Below are 20,352 nucleotides of genomic sequence, written 5' to 3' on the forward strand. Positions count from 1 at the left end.
ATGTACGTACATTAGTAGTTGAGTGGCCTCGATCCGCTTATGGCACAGGCGGCGGACCAGCTCCGCAGCATAAAAACAAAACGAAAAAAGAGCTTCAGAACCTTCAGTTTCCAACACAACCACGCAAAATGGCCGCACCCATCCAGCTGGATCGTATTCCCCCAACAACGACGGCCTATGTCATCGCCACGGCCATCATTGCCGGTGTCACCGGTTACTTTATCGGTCAGGGCTCGTCGCTAGGACTCTTCAAAGAGAAAGAGGGCTGGCCGAACAGCTACGACGTCAAGGTCCACAAGGATTCCTCGGACGAAGAGGAAGAAGACTCCGAGGAAGAGGAATACGACTCGGAAGATGACAGCGAAGAAGAAGGAGATGGAGGGGAACTGTCGAATTTCAAGGACAACAATGAGGAAGTGAAGCTGGTTCTGGTTGTCCGGACAGACCTGGGCATGACCAAGGGTACGTCGCCAATCTACTATGATGTTATGAATGCGCGGCAACATTCAGCGATCCTTCCTACCCCTACTCAAGTATCGCATCTAACAATTTTTATAGGCAAAATTGCCGCCCAATGCTCGCACGCAACCCTGGCCTGCTACAAATACTTCCTCACGCACGCCCCCGACTCGCCCATTCTCCGACGCTGGGAAAGACAAGGGCAAGCGAAGATCGCGCTGCAGCTGAAATCCGAGGAGGAATTGCAGCTTCTGCAGGCACAGGCGATGAGCCTTGGTCTTTGCGCTCGTGTGATCCAGGATGCTGGCCGTACTCAGATCGCGAGCGGAAGCAGGACGGTGCTGGGTGTTTTGGGACCCAAGAGTGTGGTGGATAATGTGACGGGTCACTTGAAGTTGTTGTAATGATGGTTATGAAAAGGGTATGATGTTTTGTATGAGTTGGTGTACGAAATCAATTATAAAAATTTGATATCGCAGCGCAATCATAGCGACATACAGCTGTAGACAGCATGTGAACCCGGAGTGTAGGACGATTGGAGTCGTAGACTTCCGCTTGTTCTACAGTACAGCACTCATTCGAGCATCCTACGATAGGCTACATAAAACTATTCAAAAATATATAAAAGGGATGTTGGCAAGTCATGGTTTTTCCCCAACCTCACTGGCCAACGGCCAATCGGCGAAGGGATCAGGAATATGACGCCGTCAAACACCAGAATCACCAGCCGAGCTCACCAAACACGTGGAAGGGAGCTCAAGACCGGCGTGAACACCTGATGCCCAACATTTAATCTGAGATCCGTCGACTGGAAATCGCCATCAGCAGTGAATATAATGGCTCCTTATAACGTCGAACTGCCCAGCTCTCAACCGAAACACAGAGACCGAAGTCCCCGTGAACAGGAAACCTGGACACAGATCTATGGTTGTTCTGGTTCATAAAGAGAGAAAAGAAAAAAAAAAGGAAGGGAAAAAATTGCCCGGCGGAGGCGCCTTTTATCTGCAGCGCTAAAGTGGGGCCCCCTAAGAGTTTGTTGCGCTAAACCTTGCCGAGCTTGGTCTGCTTATGTAACCATATCGTGAACTTCGGAGAGTCGACGAGGCTAGACGTTGAACGGCTTCAACCATCAGGCAGCCCCCATCGCCACTTCACTTTTTCTGTTATCTTTGCGGTTGTTTGCCGCTGTTAGAAGCTCACAATGACTGACGCTCTTTCCGTCGAGCAAAATAACAAAATCCGTGTGGCACTCGGCCTCAAACCCCTCCCTGTTCCCGGTGCCGCAGACGACGGTCTCGCTTTCAAAGAATCCAAAGATGACGATTCGAGCTCGGATTCCGAAGAAGAAGATCCCGGTAGCACGTTAGAATCACGACAGGCGCAGGCCGGCGACAACTGGAAGAAACTCCAGGATGAGGCCGATGCGAAGAAGAGGCGGGAGGCGAAAACGGCTGCCATTAAGAGGGCGCGTGACGAGGCCCAACGAAATGCAAAGCTACAAGGAACGACATTGGGCGAGTCCGCTGATATGGAAGTCGACACAAAGACTTGGTTAATGGGAGCAAAGAAACGTCAGAAGAAAATTGACAAAGAGCGCGCGCGCAAACTCGCAGAGGAGTTGGAGGAACGGGAGCGCGAGGTGGAATATTCCGCGGCTGATTTGGCTGGTGTCAAGGTTGGACACGAAGTTGGTGACTTTGAGGGTGGAGATGAACATGTTCTCACTCTCAAAGACACCACGGTTGACGAAAACGAGGAGGAGGGTGACGAGTTGGAGAATCTCGATCTGAGAGAGAAGGAAAAGGTCGCGGAGAGGCTGGAATTGAAAAAGGGAAGACCTGTCTACGATCCTACGGAGGAAAACACCGGCATTCTAGCACAGTACGATGACGAGATCGACGGCAAGAAACGGAAACGATTCACCCTCGATGCTCAAGGATCGACGGCCGAGGAGCGAGAAGCCAAACGACAAGAAGTTTCGGAGAAACTCAAGAAGAATGTCGTCAATCTTGACCTCGGTGTCACTGAAACACCTGTATCCGATTACATGGACGTGAGCGAAATTAAGATCAAGAAACCCAAGAAGAAGAAGGCCAAGGCAACAAAGCAACGAGCCGTTATTGACGAGGATGAAATATTCCCTACGACTGAATCATCAAATACTCCCAACGGAAACTCGATGGAAATTGACACGAGCAACGGAGAACCGGTGCCGGCGCCGGCTCCCCGAAAAAAGTGGGAAAGTGAAAATGTATCATTCGTCGATGATGATGATTTACAGGCCTCTCTCACACGGCAGCGACGTGCTGCCTTTAAGAAACGGCAAAAAGTCCGTCCCGAAGATCTCGCCCGACAGCTTCGAGAAGAAGAGTCGCAGACCCCGATGGAAGTGGAAACCGCAGAGGGCAATGAAGACGAACCCGGACTGGTCATTGACGAGACTTCGGAGTTTGTTTCCAACTTGCAGAAACCCACTCTCCCCGAGCGCCGCGAAAGACAACCTACTACGCCCGCTGAAGAATCACATGCTGATGAACCTACGGTTGAGGAAGCGCTTGCAGACGGTGCCGATGTTGAAATGGGAGCATACAGTGGCGTTGAAGACGAGGAGGAACTGAAAGAACGCATCAAGCGGGACCAGTCCCAACCAGAACAGCAGATCAGTGGCACTGGTTTGGAGGAAGAAGCTACACTGGACCAAGGTCTTGGTGCTACCCTGTCAATGCTCAAGCAGCGTGGCTTGGTGAAATCCTCCGACGGTGCCGAAAGCAACTCGCTACTGCGAGACCGACAACGCTTCCTTCATGGCAAGATGACTATGGAGAGCGAGGCTGAGAGGCGTGCTCGTCAGCAGCGTGAGCGTGACCGAGCATCTGGTAAGCTCGACCGGATGTCCGCACGGGAGCGTGAAGAGTATGCTCGCTGGGAGAACAAGCAGCGTGACCAGCAGGATGCGCGACAGATGGCCGACGTGTTCAACAAGGAGTACAAGCCTGATGTGCAGCTCAAGTACGTGGATGAGTTTGGCCGCATGATGAACCAGAAGGAAGCATTCAAGCACCTGAGTCACCAGTTCCACGGCAAGGGCAGCGGCAAGATGAAGACGGAGAAGCGATTGAAGAAGATCGAGGAGGAGAAGAAACGCGAGGCCATGAGTGCACTGGACAGCAGTCAGCATACAGGCATGAACAATGCGATGGGGGCGCAGGCTCGAAAGAACCGCCAGGCCGGAGTGCGACTTGGATGAAGAGAAAAAGGGGTAATCTTCTTACGTTACTTATTAGCCATGAGTGTATAGTTATACCATTAGAATGATAAATTTCTTTGACAGCATGATCTCACTCATCTCGTACTTTTGGACGATGGATCAACATTGCATGATCTCCGTATCGGGTATTCCGACAACTTGGCGTGTGGGGATAATTAACACCCTATTTAACCGACCTCCATATCGACAGCTGTCCTTCAATAAACAAGACGGTCAGACGGTCAGACAGTCAGAGAGTCATATGCATACTACTGCTGATGAACCTTCTGTAGACTCCATATTAATGATTATAAGCACAATAATATCCCACGTTCGACCTCAGCTGCCAGCTCCCGATTACCCCAATTCTCGTGAGGGGAAAAGGTGGATCGACGCTGTTGTTCTGCTTCAGTTCACCGGGAGCAACATTCGTCTCACGATGATGTTGAATCGATCCAGCAACACACACCATCTGAGACGCCAATAACACTGTCAATTTATTCCGTAATTGTATGCAATGTCAACTACCCACATAGTAATCCCATTATATAAACCCCCAGATAGCAACAGATGAGGTGTTCAGCTCCGTGTGCGGAGGGCGCAGCCAATCGTCTCCATCGGCCCCCGGAATCTCCCTAGTCCCAGTGATTCACATGAGTCGAAAAAAAAAAAACACGACCTCCGACTCACTCTTATTTATCCTTTTGCTCCTCCGCAGTCCACACCTTTCTCCCCCTAATTAATCCCATCCTTTTCTTTTTTGGTTTTTAAATACCTGTCACACCTTCCCCAGGTTTAAATCTTATCCATCTTATCTGTTCTTTTTCCCTTCAGTTTCTTCATTCCCAATGTTGTCCACCCTCAGAGTCGCCAGCCGTACGGCTGCCTCCCGCGAGGCTAACCTGCGCACCGTTGCTATCGGCGCCAGACATGCCTCGGCCTGGTCTAAGGTTCCTCAAGGTCCTCCGGTAAGCTGAGAACTGTTATGGAATGGTTGCTTTTATGCAATTGCTGATGGGTTGGGCGGGTTTAGGATGCTATCCTGGGTATCACCGAGGCCTTCAAGGCCGACTCTTTCAAGGAGAAGATCAACCTGGGTGTTGGCGCTTACCGTAAGGACACCCCGACCCTTTCCCGTTGTTTCGGAAAATAAAAGCCGTTATGGTTGAGTGGATTGCTGATTGGTTCGGGATGAATAGGTGATGACAAGGGCAAGCCTTATGTTTTGCCCTCCGTCCGCGCCGCCGAGGACAAGGTTGTTGGCACCCGTTTCGACAAGGAATACGCTGGCATCACTGGTATCCCTGCCTTCACCAACGCTGCCGCCGAGCTTGCCTACGGATCCGACTCTCCTGTCATCAAGGACAACCGTCTGGTCATCACCCAGACCATCTCCGGTACCGGCGCCCTGAGAATCGGTGGTGCTTTCTTGGAGCGTTTCTACCCCGAGGCCAAGAAGGTCTACCTTCCCAACCCCAGCTGGGCCAACCACAATGCCGTGTTCAAGGACTCTGGTCTGGAGGTCGAGAAGTACCGTTACTACAACAAGGACACCATTGGCCTTGACTTTGAGGGTCTGATTGCCGACATCAAGGCTGCCCCCAACAAGAGCATCATCCTCCTCCACGCCTGCGCACACAACCCCACTGGTGTTGACCCGACCGAGGAGCAATGGCGCCAGATTAGCGACGTGATGAAGGAGAAGGAGCACTTTGCTTTCTTCGACATGGCCTACCAGGGCTTTGCCAGCGGAAACGCTGACCGTGATGCTTTTGCCCCCCGTCACTTTGTCAAGGAGGGCCACAACATTGCTCTGTGCCAGAGTTTCGCCAAGAACATGGTGAGTTGATTCGTTGATCGGAGTATGGGTCAGTGAACTAATCGTGGTATAGGGTCTCTACGGAGAGCGTGTCGGTGCTTTCTCCCTTGTTTGCGAGAACGCCGAGGAGAAGAAGCGTGTTGAGTCGCAGATCAAGATTCTCATCCGTCCCTTCTACTCCAACCCCCCCATCCACGGTGCCCGTGTTGCCTCGACCATCATGAACGACCCCGAGCTCAACCAGCAGTGGTTGGGTGAGGTCAAGGACATGGCTGACCGCATCATTGAGATGCGCTCTCTGCTCCGCACCAACTTGGAGTCTCTTGGCAGCAAGCACGACTGGTCGCACATTACCAGCCAGGTAAGAAGACTTGACATGAGTTTGAGAGATGGCAGTCACTGACATGATTACAGATTGGTATGTTCGCCTACACTGGACTCAAGCCCGAGCAGATGGATGCTCTGGCCAAGGAGCACTCTGTCTACGCCACCAAGGACGGCCGTATCTCGGTGGCCGGTATCACCTCTGGCAATGTCAAGAGATTGGCCGAGTCCATCTTCAAGGTGACCGGTTAAATGATGATTTAGATATGACGTGAAAAAAAGTTGGAAATTACACGATCTACCTGGGAACAGACCGATCATTGGCATGATGAAAAGATCGGCCCCATTGTACTGATATCCCAATGCCTGTTACATTAGCAAATGGTTCGAATGATTAACTGCTGGACTGGAATGTGATTGCGTAGACGAAACCGCGATGAAGTCACGGTCCGTAAGAGCCCAAAAGAACCTGAAGCAGGTGATGGTGTCACTTGTGTGACTGGGAGGCCGTCAATTCGATGAAAAGGATGTCATAGCAATTCCCCCCTCGCATCGATCGGCCATCAAGAGGCTAACCCACATAAGGCTCCTGAGCCTCCGTGGCAGCGCTGCAGTGTAACCCCGACGATAAGCTGGTAATAAATGGCTGGTCCTACTAATTCCAAGACAATGCCTTTTTATTTTACCTCCCCATAGAGGCTAAACTTTCTAGACGAAGTGCATGGGATGTAACTCATCGCCTGTAAGCTGTACTCCGTACACTGGAAAAACTGTATGTACATACCTACTGTTACCACGGCAATGCTCACCTCCATTTAAGGCCGGTTAGGGCCACCACGCACGCAGCGTAGCGTAGCTCAGCTAGCTTAGCTTAGCTCCAGAACAGCAGAAACCGGTGGATCTGTAATTCTGATGAAAATAGAAATCAAAGAGTCTAAACTACTGAGTAAGAGCCAAGGAAGGCAGAACAAGGGAAGTAATAAAAAAAGAAAGGAAGAAAGAAAAGCTGGCGTAGCGCGGCTGTGCTGGATTGGAGTCGTTCAGACTGAGGCGCATTGAGCGCTGCGGCTTGGCTTGTTTCATTTATCGAGTGTTAGTAGTGTAGATCGCAGCCTTAGTATTAATGGTAAAATACAATAAATAAAAGAATAAAGATGAAAGATGAAAGATGAAAGCTGAAGGCGACAGCTGTTCGAGTGTAGAAAATCCATGCATCGTGCAGTTGATACCATGCTGTACACTCAGAGCTTTAGGCATGGCTACCTGTTGATGGCATCACATGTCGATGTAAGAGGGGTAATCAGAATCATACCATTCCAGCGATTCAATAGTCCTGTATTTTGATTATCCTACTCTATTTCTGTAGAGCGCGGAGATCCACCCTGATTCCTCCTAGAGTCCTGTGGCTCAGTTCTCCCTCCAACCCGGGCGAGGATCCGAGTTCATCCATCCACTCATTGTACGCTGTATTCGTTCTTTATTTCCAGACGGTTTCAAGTTGTCGGTTTTGTTTGAATCAGTTGTTGCGTTGGCCAAGGGGAATATGTATTAATACATCACATAATCAGGTAGTCAGACTGGCACGTTTCAGGCTACTACAAGACAAAAGGATAATCAACCCTGTATAATTTCCTGCAGACTTAATAATAGATTGTATGAATATTATGAGCTGGCAGATATTACTTTTATTCTACTCTGTAAGTAGTAATAATAATAATAATAATAAGATAGTAATTGATAAAAAGTAATTGATATATCCAAGCACAGCAAGGCACAGCAGGCACTCATAGTAGAATTCTCTAGCCTCACCCCATGCAGCCAATCATTGAATTTCCAGCCAGCCTTGAAACACCCAATGATCGCCTGGTGGAATGGGCCATCCATAACCGGAACAAGCAAAGTGATGTCGTACAAAGAACGACGGAACATTATCGCTAAAGGCCTCCAGCTGAATCCATTTTCTATGGTCTCTTGTTGATCATTGCTCATATCACTCTGCCTGACTGATTTCAATTCCTAATTCCCACAGCGTACATACAGTTCAACGCCACAGATGAGATGCGGAGAGATTGGATGCTACCGAGGACTTGCTGGAACACGTGGATCGCCTGGTAAATACTAGGTAGTTAGACTCGGCCTCGACAGCGAAATGATCATGGTGTGCAGTGAAGCTTCAGGTATCTCTGTCTAGTGAAGAAAATGCTATTATTGATGGATATCATTGATGTCCTTGCTGTCAACCCTTTCGGTGCTTTTTTGCCTCCTTTTATCCCCTCCTTTATGGCTGCTTTTCCTGCTTTCTCCACGGCTGTCCTCCCGTAGTATGGTATTGTCATGTATGTACGTGACCGTACGTATATTGTGATACATTCCCGGTATTACCAGACCTGGGTATCTCACCCCGTACTGACTACGGAGTATTAAATGCTCGATCAATTGATATCATTGAAGGGATCTATAAGGTAGAGTGTGGAATAGAATATTGAATATTGAATATTAGAAGATTGCTAGTTACTATCCCTGTAGGATTGTAGGAAGGTATTATCTAGTGGACCCGTGTTTCGGTTAGATCTCGGCCTTGGAAGATACACGTTCAGTCCAGATACGTACATTAATTATCTTCTGGAAGCTTACTTAGCCACTGCTACTTACTCATTTACAGTTACGGTGGATTTTACCGTCCTTGTCGTCTGCATGGAGTAAGAGGGGTTCTCTACCTAGGCAGTTCCAGCTTACCTAGTCCATCTGCCCTGGTGCAATGTGCACCTATCGGCCTTAGGTACCCTCGTAGTACGATAGTTAGCAGCCAACATCTTATTGATGGGAACTTTTCAACAGGCACACCAATCTGATCTCTCTTCTGTCGCACGAGAGCACCCAGAAAGCAATCGCCATGCAAGTCCACCCATCTTGCATTCTCCCTGCTGCGAGAAGGTCGAGGCTGGTCCAACGGGTGATCTACCGTCAGGACAGTCAACTCGGCTGTCTGTCGCCTGAACCCGGCGTAATTCTTTCCTTCTTTTTTTTTTTTTTTTTCTTTTTCCTCTGTGCTGATCAATCTGTGATCCTTGGTACGGAGTACACTCCATAAAGCAAGGACTCTACCTACATATCCATCATCCAACTACCTACCTACCTAACAGTCCCAGCCCAGTAAGCAGGGCAGCCTCCTATCGTATAATGAGTAATCTCTAAACAGCCCGGTCGGAAACCGGAAAACACAGCCAGGCCAAACTGGAAAGCGAAAAAAAGGTCGGAATGGAAAAGGTTACTTATTTTGGGCTCCGCCCTGGCAGTGAGGGAAAACGGGGGAAATAATAGCAGCAGGTGGAAGCAGCCAATCACGACTGGGCACTGGTGGGGGAGTGCTGGCCCCACTTCATTCTTGTCAGCGGGTGGTTCCATTCGGTGGGGGCAGGAAAGGTAAGTTTGGTTAGCGTCCGTCGTTACCAATCTGTACCACCGGTGGATGGTTGTACAGGCAGGGGGAAAGAGAGAGAGAGAGAGAGAGAGAGTGTGTGTGTGTGTGTGTGTGTGTGTGTGTGAAGGATTAAGAGAAGGAAGAGAATGATATTATAGAAGAAGAAACGAAGGAAGCGAAGAATCGAAGATAAAGAAAGGCAACTCGTCCTGAAGCACCCGATCGATATCATCGTAGGGATTAATTTTCCACAAATACCCGTATCCGTACGAATATTACCTTACGTATAATACCGTACCACGTAATAAACCGGCTTCCACCCAGAGCAAAGAGAACGAGCAATGGATTGGATGCCTCATGCTCTCTCCAGCTCGGTGTCACCTCTGTAAAAGAACCAAGAATTCCAGGAGACGATCAAAGCCTCATGGCCCATCTGTATAGCATCTGGTAGAAATCCGTTCCTATTGCCACATCGAGGTCATGATGCATCGGTGGTGGCCACCAACTTTGTGTTGTCACTCCGTCATTATTCAGCCCAGTAACGGTAATTAATTAATATTATTATTCTTGGGATGATTTGGATGGATTTGGTTAAACCTTCAGCGGGCCTGACTGACACTATCATCCGGGCCTCTCAAACCTGAAATAATAATTAAAACAAAATAAAAAAGAAAAAGAAAAGGAAAGGTACCCTGATGATACCGCTGCTCCCCACTCTCGTCTCTCTCTGACTCTCTCTTCTCGCTCTCTCGCTCTCTTTCTCTTTCTCCGCTTCCAAAGCCGCCTTGCTCTCGTCCTGGCCCTCTTTGGCATCATCCACCCCCCCATTATTACCTACGCTACTTACCACTACTCCTCCTCCCACTCCCCCTGCTCACTTTCTTTCTTCCCTTCCCTTTTCCACTTTCCTTCACCTCAACCCCCCCATTCATCCACACCTTTCTTTCCTTTCAACCCACTCCTCCTTGAATCCCTTTTACTGTCATGGGTATTGGTGGTTCTCGGGTGCCGTTTGCCATTTCATATGCAAACTCCCTTTCATCCTCTTTGTCGTCCATTGCTTGATCTATGGGGTATTGTTCTGGCAAGCCTCTTCGTGCATTCGGCTGCTGACCTGCAGCTTCAACGCTGCCATCCGTCCTTGTTCCGGACCTCGAACCCTCTCTCCTTCTCAATTCCTCTTCCTCCGACTGCCTCTCTGACGTTGACCTGATCTCTCTCACTCTCGTCATGTCAGCTTTCGACGTTCCCGAAACGGGGCTGTCTCTCTGCAGAGACCCCCCCGGCAGTGACAACAATGCCAAACCAACCCAGATTATGCGATTGAACCTCGCCCAGAGTACCCTCGATGACCTGATCCAAAGCCTACGATCCGACCAGGCTGCTCGAATTCGCCTGGGCAAGCACCAGACCATCTACTACGGTTCCAAGTCCCAGCAGTTTCACTCGTGCCCCGAAACCCACCGTTCCGAGGTCTACAGCGGTAGCTCGGCCGATAAAGAGAATCTATACTTTACGGGCGTTCTGAGCCACAGCTTGGAGGTGCAAAAGGCCAAGGAGGCCACGGCCGCCACCGACCAGGCATTGGCCAATCTCGAGCAGAGCTTGAATGCGTTCGAGAGGGGAAAGGAGTCCAAGAAAACCCACATCATCACCAGCATTGATGAGGTGAAGGCTCTTCGGGCGGGTGATAGCCGGTCCAAGTCCAGCAAACAGGCAGCGTTCTTGGGTCGGAAACCCACCAGCAAGGCCGATCTGGACAAGGATCGTCTCCTCAAGCCTGCTGCCAACCGCTCCGGGCCCTCGAGCCCGGCTCTCGGTGTTTCTCCCCTCACCCCAACCTCTGCTCCTCTTTCTCAAAATAAGGACCGACTTCGTCTCGATGCTCTCAAGGTCCCCTTCATCCACCTCCTCGCCGTCCGTGCCGTCTCCGCCAAATTCCTTGCCAAGCAGACTTGCTCGTCTCTTGACGATTGCACCACCCTGGCCCAGAAATACGCCGTCGAGAATCGAATCAACCGGGAAAAGTTTGATCTCAGGGACAAAATATACAGGGACCTGGATGTGTGGAAGTTTCCCTACCCGTCTCAAGAAGACAGGCAGGAGGCTATTGAGAATGCCATCTCTGCCTTTGACCGTATGCGGATTTCGCGCTCGGACAAGCTATGGCAGATGCTTCTCCCCAAGGAAGAACGGGGCAAAGGCAAGTGCCTGTCGCGGCTGGACCTGCGGACAGGGCCCATCAAGAAGGCCAACACCCCTCGGATACAGGTGGAAGATACTGGCAAAGAGGGCTACAGCACTGGCCATGAGACGGACAAGGCTACTGGCGACGGACTGACGCCCAAGCCGGCAGAGCCCACGTCGGCCCCCCGTTCCAACGCCACTACTCAGAAAAAACGAGTTGGCGAGAAAGATGCTTTGGCCAAGAAGGCCCCTCCCAAGGCCAAGACTGCTACTACCAACAGCACCTTAACTGGACGTGTCACCAAAAAGCCAGAGCGCAAGCCACCGCCGAAACCAGACGGCAAGTTCAAATCGGCGGAATTTGTGCATGAGTCCGACGACGATGATACAGAAATGCCCGATGCCCCAGCGACGGAGAAACCTCAACCCCAGAAGACCACCAAACCGCCTGCCCCGAGGCCTGCCGCCCCCGCTAGAGAGTCGAATACTCCGGCAACCACCCATGCGCCGACTCCCAAGGTCAGCAAGTCGGAGCAACCAACCCCCAAAGTGGAATCATCCCAGACCAGCAACAAGGCGCCTCCTGCAACTGCATCTAAGCGCCTCCCGTCCTCGCGGGTGTCTAATTCGAGCTCTCCCCAGAAGCCATCCCCTCTTGGCTCCTCCCCGCCTACCAACGCGTCCGACTTCCCGAACCGCAGCCGCTCGTCCAGTCAGAATAATTCCTCCAGTTCCTCTTCTCCCCTTATCACCCAGTTATCCAGGCCGAACAAAGCAGCCGGGCCTACTTCTAGTGCCGCAAAGCCTGCCAAATCCAATGGCGTGGCGAAATCGGTGCCGGCGGCAAATCCTCTTAAGCGCAAGGCAGAGGTGGACCGGCCTGCTCAAGCCCAGGCGGCAGCACGGGCTCAGAATCTTGAACACAAGCGGCGACGCGCCGTGAGCACTTCAAGCGGCAGCACCGGGAGTGCCTCCCCGCCGCTTAGCCATGAGCTACTTCGTCAGCAACTCCGCGAGAAATCGCAGAAGTTCAAGCAGTTTTATGCTAAATACCGCACATTACACGACGCATTGGCAACACATTCAGATCCTCCGAAGGAGGAACTGGAACGCTTGCAACGGCAGCACGTTCGACTACAAAGAATGAAAAAGGAAATCTGGGACGAGGACCGACGACTTCGTGAGGCTATCTGAGAGCCTTGATAATATGAGAACCTAATTTCTGATTTGCAAAAATGATTTTTGAAAAATCTGTTGTTCAATCTGTTTTATATGTTGATTTGTGTTTATTTCATTGCATCTGGCATGAAGCTACAGGACATAATGCTTCCAGGAGTTTTTGTTAATTTTGCATCTATTTGTTTTGTGACCTATCTTTTTGCCTGAAATTTTGTTTTGCATCTGCCAAATTTTTTTTTTTTTTTTTTTTTTTTTGGACTGTCGCCGCAGCGCATGTGTAATTGTTGCATAGAAGACTGTCGTCAAGCCAGGAAACAGACCTGCAGAAAGCCCCTTGTTTCAGCCGAGGGGATTGTATCAAACAACCAATAGAATCCAACATCATCAGCATAGCTCCTTTTCCAGTAAGAGTACGTGTTCGCCGTCTGCTGTCTCTATTCTTTAATCGTTACTATTGCCCACTGCCAAGTATCTGATCACCTGTACCTATGCACGTGAGTACCTGTACCACAACTCAATCGTATCCACTGCTGAGCACGCTCAGCTGCACCTCTGTATAACCCAAATACAACTGAAACCCTGCAAGCCACTATCCTGAACAAATCCTCGTATTTCCATCCGACTTGCCCGAGAGATCAGAACAGTCAGACTACCCCGGATCAACCTGGAAACGGGGGGCCTAGACAAAAAAGAAGAAAGGCCGCTAAACCGCCCAGGGCCTAGTTCCCATGGAACCAGCGCACGTGGCTCGCCGCATTTCCGGGATAGGAAACACCGCTCTGTCACGTCAATTACAATACAGCTGTAACGCGTTTAATACCGTATTTAAAAAACACATTGCGCGGCTGCTGCGTCTGGCGACTGGCGACGTCATTCTGCTTCCGCGGCTTTTCCGGATCGGGTTTACGGCGGTTTTGGGGAAGAAGGCGGTGGGAAGGGGGGAGAAGAAGCTAAGGTCGGTGGAAATTAATTGCCTATGATGCTTGCTTGGTGAGGGACAGTTGAAGAAACGAATCATCGTGTTTGCATTTCTTTCTCTCTATTATCTTGCTCTTTTGTTTTTTTTTTTTTTTTTTTCATTTATTGGTTTGAGATGATCATGGCTCTGGAATTGTCTTGATTGATTGTGTGCTGTGTGTGATACAGTCACTTTTTTCCAAAATCAAGGACAGAACAGATCTTTGTCGCAGTGCAGCGACCGGCAGAAGGAATCGATAACACAACCATCCATCCCACCTATCTACCTAGAAGGGAAAAGATTATTTCTTTTCCTTGAACTTCCTCACAATAACCAATCATGTCTTCCGCAAGAGGCCGGGGTACCCAGCGAAGCCCTACTGTGCTGGTGAGCACTACATGCATTGCTTGTTTCGATTTCCTATACTAACAGGCTGCTGCATCTAGGTCACAGACTCGCGCGATCAACAACCAGCTGCACCGCAGCGCCGTCGTCGCTCCCCAGCAACCCGTTTCATCACAGTCGATAACGTCCTCCAATATGCCTCGGATGTCCCGTCGATGCAACAGCGCCATCCTCCGCCGAGCGGTGTCCGAGCCCGTCCCCGATCCCGTCTCGCATCTGCAGCGGGTGGATTGATGGGGTCGACTGGTAGTTCTGCGCCGAGTGGGACGCATGCATCCGGTTCGGCGGGAACGATAGGACGACTTGCGGCGGCGCCGCGTCTGCCTCCGCGAACGACCAAGGTCAGTGAGAAGTTGGTGCTTTTGCCTGAGACGGACGAGGTGGACGAGCATGAAGGGGAGGATGAAGGGGAGGAGGAGGATGAGGAGGCTGTGGATGAGGAGCTGGTGCAGAGATTGGCCAAGGAGAGGGATATTGACCCCGATGCTGTGCGGCAGCAGTTGCTGACGCAGAAGAAGCTGGAAGGGGACTTTGGTGTGGATAATGATATTGCGCCGCTGTTGGCGGAGGAGGAGTTACTGGGTCGTCGCAGGGTGACGCCGGATAAGGCGAAGAGTTATGCGGAGCGATTGCCCAAGGCTCGTCGGGCGGAGAAATTGGCGCGTGTCACCGCGTACTGTACGGCGCAGGCGTACAAGATGAGTTCGTTGGCGTCGTTTGTGAAGGAGTGGCATGGTGGACGGACGAAGCTGTATGATGATTGTCTGTATGTGGCGTATCATCTTCCGCTTTTGCCTGGGCATGATGGCTACAGACTTCGGAGTAGTCCTATGCTGAAGAAGCCGGGAGGGAAGTCTCTGCTGGACGAGGAGATCGAAAGGAATGAGCTGCGCGATCATCATGAAGATTATATTGTCGATGCGGAGGAACATTCGGTTGGCGGAGGCCGTGCCGAACATGAACATGAACATGGCTCGCCCCGTCATGTGGATCACGTCGAGGGTGGAACACCAGAGCGAGAAGGTGAATTTACCGATAGAGTCAGACAAGAGGAGCATCATGACGGAGAACATAGCATGCATGCTACCAATAGCAACGGTCACGGACATCACCAGGGTCTGCATTCTAGCTCCGCAGCAGCCGCCGCCGCCGCCGCCGCCGCCTCAGCACAACTTGCATACGACGTAGCGGAGATGTTCGTCTTCAGCTACGGTGTCGTGGTGTTTTGGAATCTCACCGAGAAGCAGGAGAAAGACCTGCTTGCCGATTTGGCATTTGCAACCTCATCTGTGACAGGGACCCCAGTCCCACTGGCTACCATGCCTTTGCACGAGGAAGATTTTGAGACGGAAGAGTTCCATTTCGAATACTCCACGAGAATTTCACGTCCGCGTGTATACAATGATATGATTACCCTGAGAAGCGGCGACCACATGATCAAGCTGGCCATCAGTCATGGCATTGCTCAGAGCACAAAACTCTGCTTCTTCGAAGAAGTCATGGCCAGACAGATGGCAGAAGCAAAGGATGTCCCGCGCCGACTCGCCATAACCGGAACCCTAGGCATGAAGCGGGAAGAAGTATTTAGGATATTGGGACGGTTATTCAAGAGCAGAGTCGAAGTCAATCTATGTAAGATGTCCCTTACCTGCAAGGGTTTACAAATGCTAACATACAACAGCCTCCAACATGCTGGACGTACCCAACTTCTTCTGGGAAAGCGAACCAACCCTGTATCCCCTCTACATCGCCGTCCGCGAATACCTCGAAATCAAACCCCGAATCCAAGTCCTCAATGAACGCTGTCGCGTTTTCCTCGATCTCGCAGAGATCCTCTCCGACTCTATCGCCGATAACAAAACCTCTCGTAAGTCATCCATCCACATACTCTCTCGCCCATACCTTTACTAACGCCATCAATAGATCAAACATGGATCATCATCGTCCTAATCATCATCTCCATCCTCGTCACCTGCTCAGAAGTCTTCCTCCGTTTCGGTCTCCTATCAACACGCCAGAATGCAACCTCTACCTCCTTTGCTGCTGCGCTCTTCTCCCGCGCCTTGGGCTCGTCCCCTCAACCTTCGATGCAATGTTCATGTCCTATAGGGGGTTCTTGATATCCCATCCATTCATCAATTTGATTCAATTAAGTTGAAATCGATTCTGGCTTTGTAGCCTTACTGTTGATACCTTACTTTCTAATACAAACTCTTATGATGCTCAACTTGCTTGATCGATTCATACTACTCTATATCCCATATCAAGGAGCAAATAGAATAAAAAGAAGATTTTATAAATATTAAACAATAAATTCATGGAAGCCATCCGGCAGCTTTCATATTAGGTAGGTTAAAGTTCTATCCATAAGCTTTATGACACTCATTTACAGGTTGTGTTGATGACAATGCAGACAAAAGAAAAACAGAGAAATAAACAAAGGAAACCAACAAACACAAGGGAAAAAAAAAAAGAAAAAGAAAAAGAAAAAGAAAACATAAACAAGAAAAAATCAAGACAAGGGGAAAGATTTGCATATCCGATACAAATGACAATACAACCGGATAGACAATATTAGGTATGCAATATAGATGACGATGGTGATGATAATGGGGAATACATAGGACAATAGAGTAACAAGAGGAAGATGAAAATGAAAAAAAAAAAAAAAAAAATACAAAAGCAAAACCAGACCTGAAACCCGCGCCCAACCTAGCCATGAACCCGTCCGTTCCCACCTCTCTATCTATGCTTCGTTCTGGTCGTGTCTCACATCAAGGCAGAAAGAAACAAAGCAAAACAAAACAGCAAACAAGTTGGAGAGAACAACCCAAATACTTGGAACAAATCAGCGAGTCCGGACTCCTTCCATCGCGCTTATGTAACTGACACAGGTGATGATTAAAAAAAAAAAAAAAAAGTATCAAACGCAGTGATGTATGTGATGGAGATGATGCAGAATAATAGGGAAAATATGACAATGAAATAATGCTGGAAACCGTTTGCTTTGCATGAAACCCCAAAGAACAAAGGAAAATAATACAAAGGAAATTTAAGCCAGTGGTTCCGAGGCCAATGCATGAAGCCTGAACCAATATGCAATGCAAGAATATGGTACGGCTGAGACTCAGTTTTTCGAGTGATCAGTCATATTGATGACGCCTGGAAGATGCGTGCACTAAACCGGTGTAGACCATACGCTATCGAATTTCGGCCTCGTTTCATAGTTTTCAGGTTCAGTGCTGGTAGGTCGTCGAATGGTCGAGTTCGGGAAATACATGTGAGGAGGCATGGCGCTGGCATATGCCGGGGCGGGTTCGGGATATCCAAAGTCACCTGCAGAACCGGGGGATGGGATGCTACCGTGCGAAGGTGATGCCCAACCCATACTTGTCATGTGCGGGCTGCCATTGACACTGTTGGGCCGATGGTCGGTGTTGGCAGGTGGCTCAAGAGGTTGAGGAGGACCATAGCCGGAGGGGTGTGATGTCATAGAGGGTCGAACATGTGGCGCGCTGCCAAAGCTCGAAAGAGAAGGAGAAGTGGCTGTGGGAGAAGCCCGCGGGCTGGGTTGAGAAAAGTCCCCTCGCACATGAGGTGGGATAGAGCCGCTACCCATGTAGTAATCGCCAGTGGAGCGATGGATATTCAACGGAGGAAGGTCACCGGCAGGCGAGATGGCCGCATGCTGTGCAGGAGACGGCGTGGAGTGAACAGAAGCGTGTTCCGAAAAGATCCCATCACCAGGCACTCTGGCTCTATCCTTATTTTGTCTCAAGTTGGCCTCCGTTTCGGCGGCTGCCTCCTCAATAGTCCCCGTGTGGTGATTTTGGTGGCGTGTCAACGTAGTGCGGCGAGTGAAGGTCTTTTGGCAGTTGGCGTAAGGACATTTGTAGGGGCGCTTGCCAGAGTGGATACGGCGATGTCTAGCCAATGAGGATGAATCGCTGAAAGGCTGTGATGGTGTTAGATGTTGATTTAACTGGTCTCGAACGTGTTACATACCTTGCCACATCGCTCGCACATGTGTGGCTTTTCTCCTGTGTGGACACGAGAGTGCACGGTCAGGGCAGAACGTTGGATGAACTGCTTCCCGCACCCGGGCCAATCGCAAGCGTGGGGTCTGATGCCTGTGTGAATCCGCTCTGAAACATGTCAGTTTTGAAGATATCACAAGTTTCCGATCCAAAAATCTTACCATGCCGTGCAAGGTCACTGCGTCGGGCAAATCCCTTACTGCAAGTTGAGCAGTGGAAAGTCTTGGGCGGAGGATCTCCGCCTGTCCTTGTCTGAGGAACACCGCCATTTGGCATCGGCGCACTGCCTGGATATGCCGCAGGGACATAGGCATTCTGCATGAGAGGTAACCCAGCAGGATGTGTTTGGTATCGCATATCGGGGTGCATGTTCATCTGGCCGAGCGGTGGAGGATGAGGGGGGTATGAAAGAACCTGGTGCTCTCCAGCTTCTGCAGCGCCGGGTTCCGATTTCATCTTGGGAGTCGGATCGAACTGTGCCTGTACAAATTGTTGCTGGAGCTGTGCTGCTTCTGCGGCGGCCACGGCAGCAGAATTCTTTCTGTTCAAAATAGTCGTGATCTCCATGACCCGACCCAGCGGTGAGCTGAGAGACGGCGGTCAGGACAAAGCGAGTCCGATGACAGACCGTTGAGACGCGTAGCTGCTAGTTTAAAATGAGCAGACCCCGGAAGGCTATCGGTGAAAACGGCGCGCGAAACGGACGCTGAACTAGCCGTTTTCTTTAGATCGACTAATGGCAATAGACGTAGGGTAGTCGGGTGGGGGTATTAAGCAAAACTGGGGTGATTGTCAGAACAAGATTCAAGAGGGGTACAGAAGTGCGCAAGACGAGTTTCGAGGAATATCGACGCACCCCCTAGACTTGTTGGAAAAGCTTACCTTATGGTGTTTGCTGTAAGACTCCTGTCCGAATCGATCGTGACAAGAGTGAAGAATGGGGTGGCCAGATTCTTCAATCTCATAGACTGGAATGTGAAAGCAGAGGGGGGCAATTTCCCAGCACTACTCGCGATCACCGTGGTCTTCCCGTAAATATTATTCCTAATACCCAACAGGAACCAAATCCCTGATTCACGCCTCGTCGGATAGTTGCAGAAATAGGTGATCGGAAAAGGTATAGCGGAGACCGTCAAGGCGATACGAATGATCACAATCTCGAAAAGCCGTGGGAAGCTTCGAAACTTGCGGCAGCAGTGAGGAAAAAAAGGCTTCACAGCTATTCGAAGTATATCGCCACGGATGACGCGATGTCGAACTGATCCCAAACGGCCAAGAATAGTCCAGCAAAAACTATCCTGATCACCGAGATTTCAGTATTTCTGATCGGAAGGTCTCGAGCGCAAGTAGACAGAATGAAGGAATGACGAGCGGTCGGTGCGACAAAGACGCAGAGGGAAATTTCGCGGAAATCGTGAAGCCAGCAGATTTTCTGTCCAACAAGAAGATATTAGCAAACCATCAATACAGATTAACCAGCAGATTCTGCCGCTCCCAAGCAAACCAAAAGTTTGCTTGTTGTCTCCTGCCCAAGAAATATCGCCCCAATGAGTTTGAGGTAGCTGCTTAGATGAGATCGCAGATGACGGAACCTGCAGAAATCGAGTGAAATGCAGCGACACGCAGCAAACACAGGAGCCTCGCACTGCATCGAGACGATCTTCATTTCAAAAAGCAGTGATACGCACATGAATCGCGGAGACGCCGATTCCATCCGAGTAAACTGCGTCATCGAGACGAAGCAGCGGGGGGGGAAAGCAGGAGTAATAGGTGGTGGAAGAAAGAGCGCAAACAAACAGGAACAGGGAAAACATACAGATCGGCCGGGATAGAAGTAGACAGAGAAGAACAATGCCCACCTCGAGAAGCAGATGCGCGCTGAAGCACAAGAGTTGGATAGACGGGGAGAGAGAGAAGAAAAAAAAAAAAAAAACCACGGGTATGCCCCTCGAGAAAAAATAATAGAGGGCTTCTTTTCGTTTTTTGTTTTCAACCCAACAGATGGTCAGGTCACAAAAACAAAACAATAACGAAGATATTATTAAGTGTCAGACGATGACCAGTCAAAACCGACAGGAAGAGGTGTTTTAGAGTGTGGTATGTGCTGCTAACCAGATGGCTGCGTTCCTAGGTACCACGATCGAGTACTTATTCGACCAGGGGAGAGACGAAGAAGAGAGCAGAAGAAAAAAAAAACTCCACGTTTTCCAGGATCCCAGATTGGCCCCGTCCACCATGCGACATTCTCTTTTATTATTGATTTGAATTATTATTAGTTCGCCCTTTTGTCTCTTCTGCTTTTAATAATAATATTAA

General features: G+C 49.9%; 7 protein-coding genes across 7 annotated transcripts; 5 read left to right on the plus strand and 2 right to left on the minus strand.

The window, feature by feature from the left end:
• Positions 1–45: 45 nt before the first annotated feature.
• ASPWEDRAFT_34131 (aminoacyl-tRNA hydrolase PTH2) lies at positions 46–1,350 on the plus strand. Its single transcript, XM_040833928.1, has 2 exons — positions 46–462; positions 559–1,350. The coding sequence occupies exons 1-2, from the start codon at positions 129–131 to the stop codon at positions 861–863; spliced, it is 639 nt and encodes a 212-aa protein (XP_040694363.1). The 5' UTR covers positions 46–128; the 3' UTR covers positions 864–1,350.
• Positions 1,351–1,583: 233 nt separating this feature from the next.
• ASPWEDRAFT_34132 (U4/U6-U5 snRNP complex subunit SNU66) lies at positions 1,584–3,772 on the plus strand. The gene has a single exon (XM_040833929.1). It carries the CDS (start codon positions 1,661–1,663, stop codon positions 3,704–3,706), a length of 2,046 nt encoding a protein of 681 aa, XP_040694364.1. The 5' UTR covers positions 1,584–1,660; the 3' UTR covers positions 3,707–3,772.
• Positions 3,773–4,554: 782 nt separating this feature from the next.
• On the plus strand, positions 4,555–6,101 carry ASPWEDRAFT_166756 (putative aspartate aminotransferase; the record flags this gene model as incomplete). The annotated part of the gene is made up of 5 exons (XM_040830044.1): positions 4,555–4,674; positions 4,740–4,818; positions 4,906–5,546; positions 5,599–5,886; positions 5,940–6,101. 5 exons carry the CDS (start codon positions 4,555–4,557, stop codon positions 6,099–6,101), a joined length of 1,290 nt encoding a protein of 429 aa, XP_040694365.1.
• Positions 6,102–8,851: 2,750 nt separating this feature from the next.
• On the minus strand, positions 8,852–9,451 carry ASPWEDRAFT_34135 (uncharacterized protein; the record flags this gene model as incomplete). Its single annotated transcript, XM_040833930.1, has 1 exon — positions 8,852–9,451. A coding segment is annotated over exon 1 (269 nt), but the record flags the coding sequence as incomplete, so codon positions are not given.
• Positions 9,452–10,500: 1,049 nt separating this feature from the next.
• ASPWEDRAFT_22851 (uncharacterized protein) lies at positions 10,501–12,651 on the plus strand (the record flags this gene model as incomplete). The annotated part of the gene is made up of 1 exon (XM_040832403.1): positions 10,501–12,651. The coding sequence occupies one exon, from the start codon at positions 10,501–10,503 to the stop codon at positions 12,649–12,651; it is 2,151 nt and encodes a 716-aa protein (XP_040694367.1).
• Positions 12,652–13,664: 1,013 nt separating this feature from the next.
• Positions 13,665–16,437, plus strand: ASPWEDRAFT_34138 (RMD1 family protein). Its single transcript, XM_040833932.1, has 5 exons — positions 13,665–13,981; positions 14,041–15,631; positions 15,681–15,866; positions 15,923–16,346; positions 16,413–16,437. The coding sequence occupies exons 1-4, from the start codon at positions 13,934–13,936 to the stop codon at positions 16,117–16,119; spliced, it is 2,022 nt and encodes a 673-aa protein (XP_040694368.1). The 5' UTR covers positions 13,665–13,933; the 3' UTR covers positions 16,120–16,346; positions 16,413–16,437.
• A 740-nt stretch (positions 16,438–17,177) lies between these two features.
• ASPWEDRAFT_100370 (putative C2H2 finger domain protein) lies at positions 17,178–18,603 on the minus strand (the record flags this gene model as incomplete). Its single annotated transcript, XM_040827303.1, has 3 exons — positions 17,178–17,954; positions 18,005–18,144; positions 18,198–18,603. The coding sequence occupies 3 exons, from the start codon at positions 18,601–18,603 to the stop codon at positions 17,178–17,180; spliced, it is 1,323 nt and encodes a 440-aa protein (XP_040694369.1).
• Between the last annotated feature and the right edge of the window lie 1,749 nt (positions 18,604–20,352).

Source organism: Aspergillus wentii, assembly GCF_001890725.1.
Source record: "Aspergillus wentii DTO 134E9 unplaced genomic scaffold ASPWEscaffold_1, whole genome shotgun sequence".
In the NCBI taxonomy this organism is placed as follows: domain Eukaryota; kingdom Fungi; phylum Ascomycota; class Eurotiomycetes; order Eurotiales; family Aspergillaceae; genus Aspergillus; species Aspergillus wentii.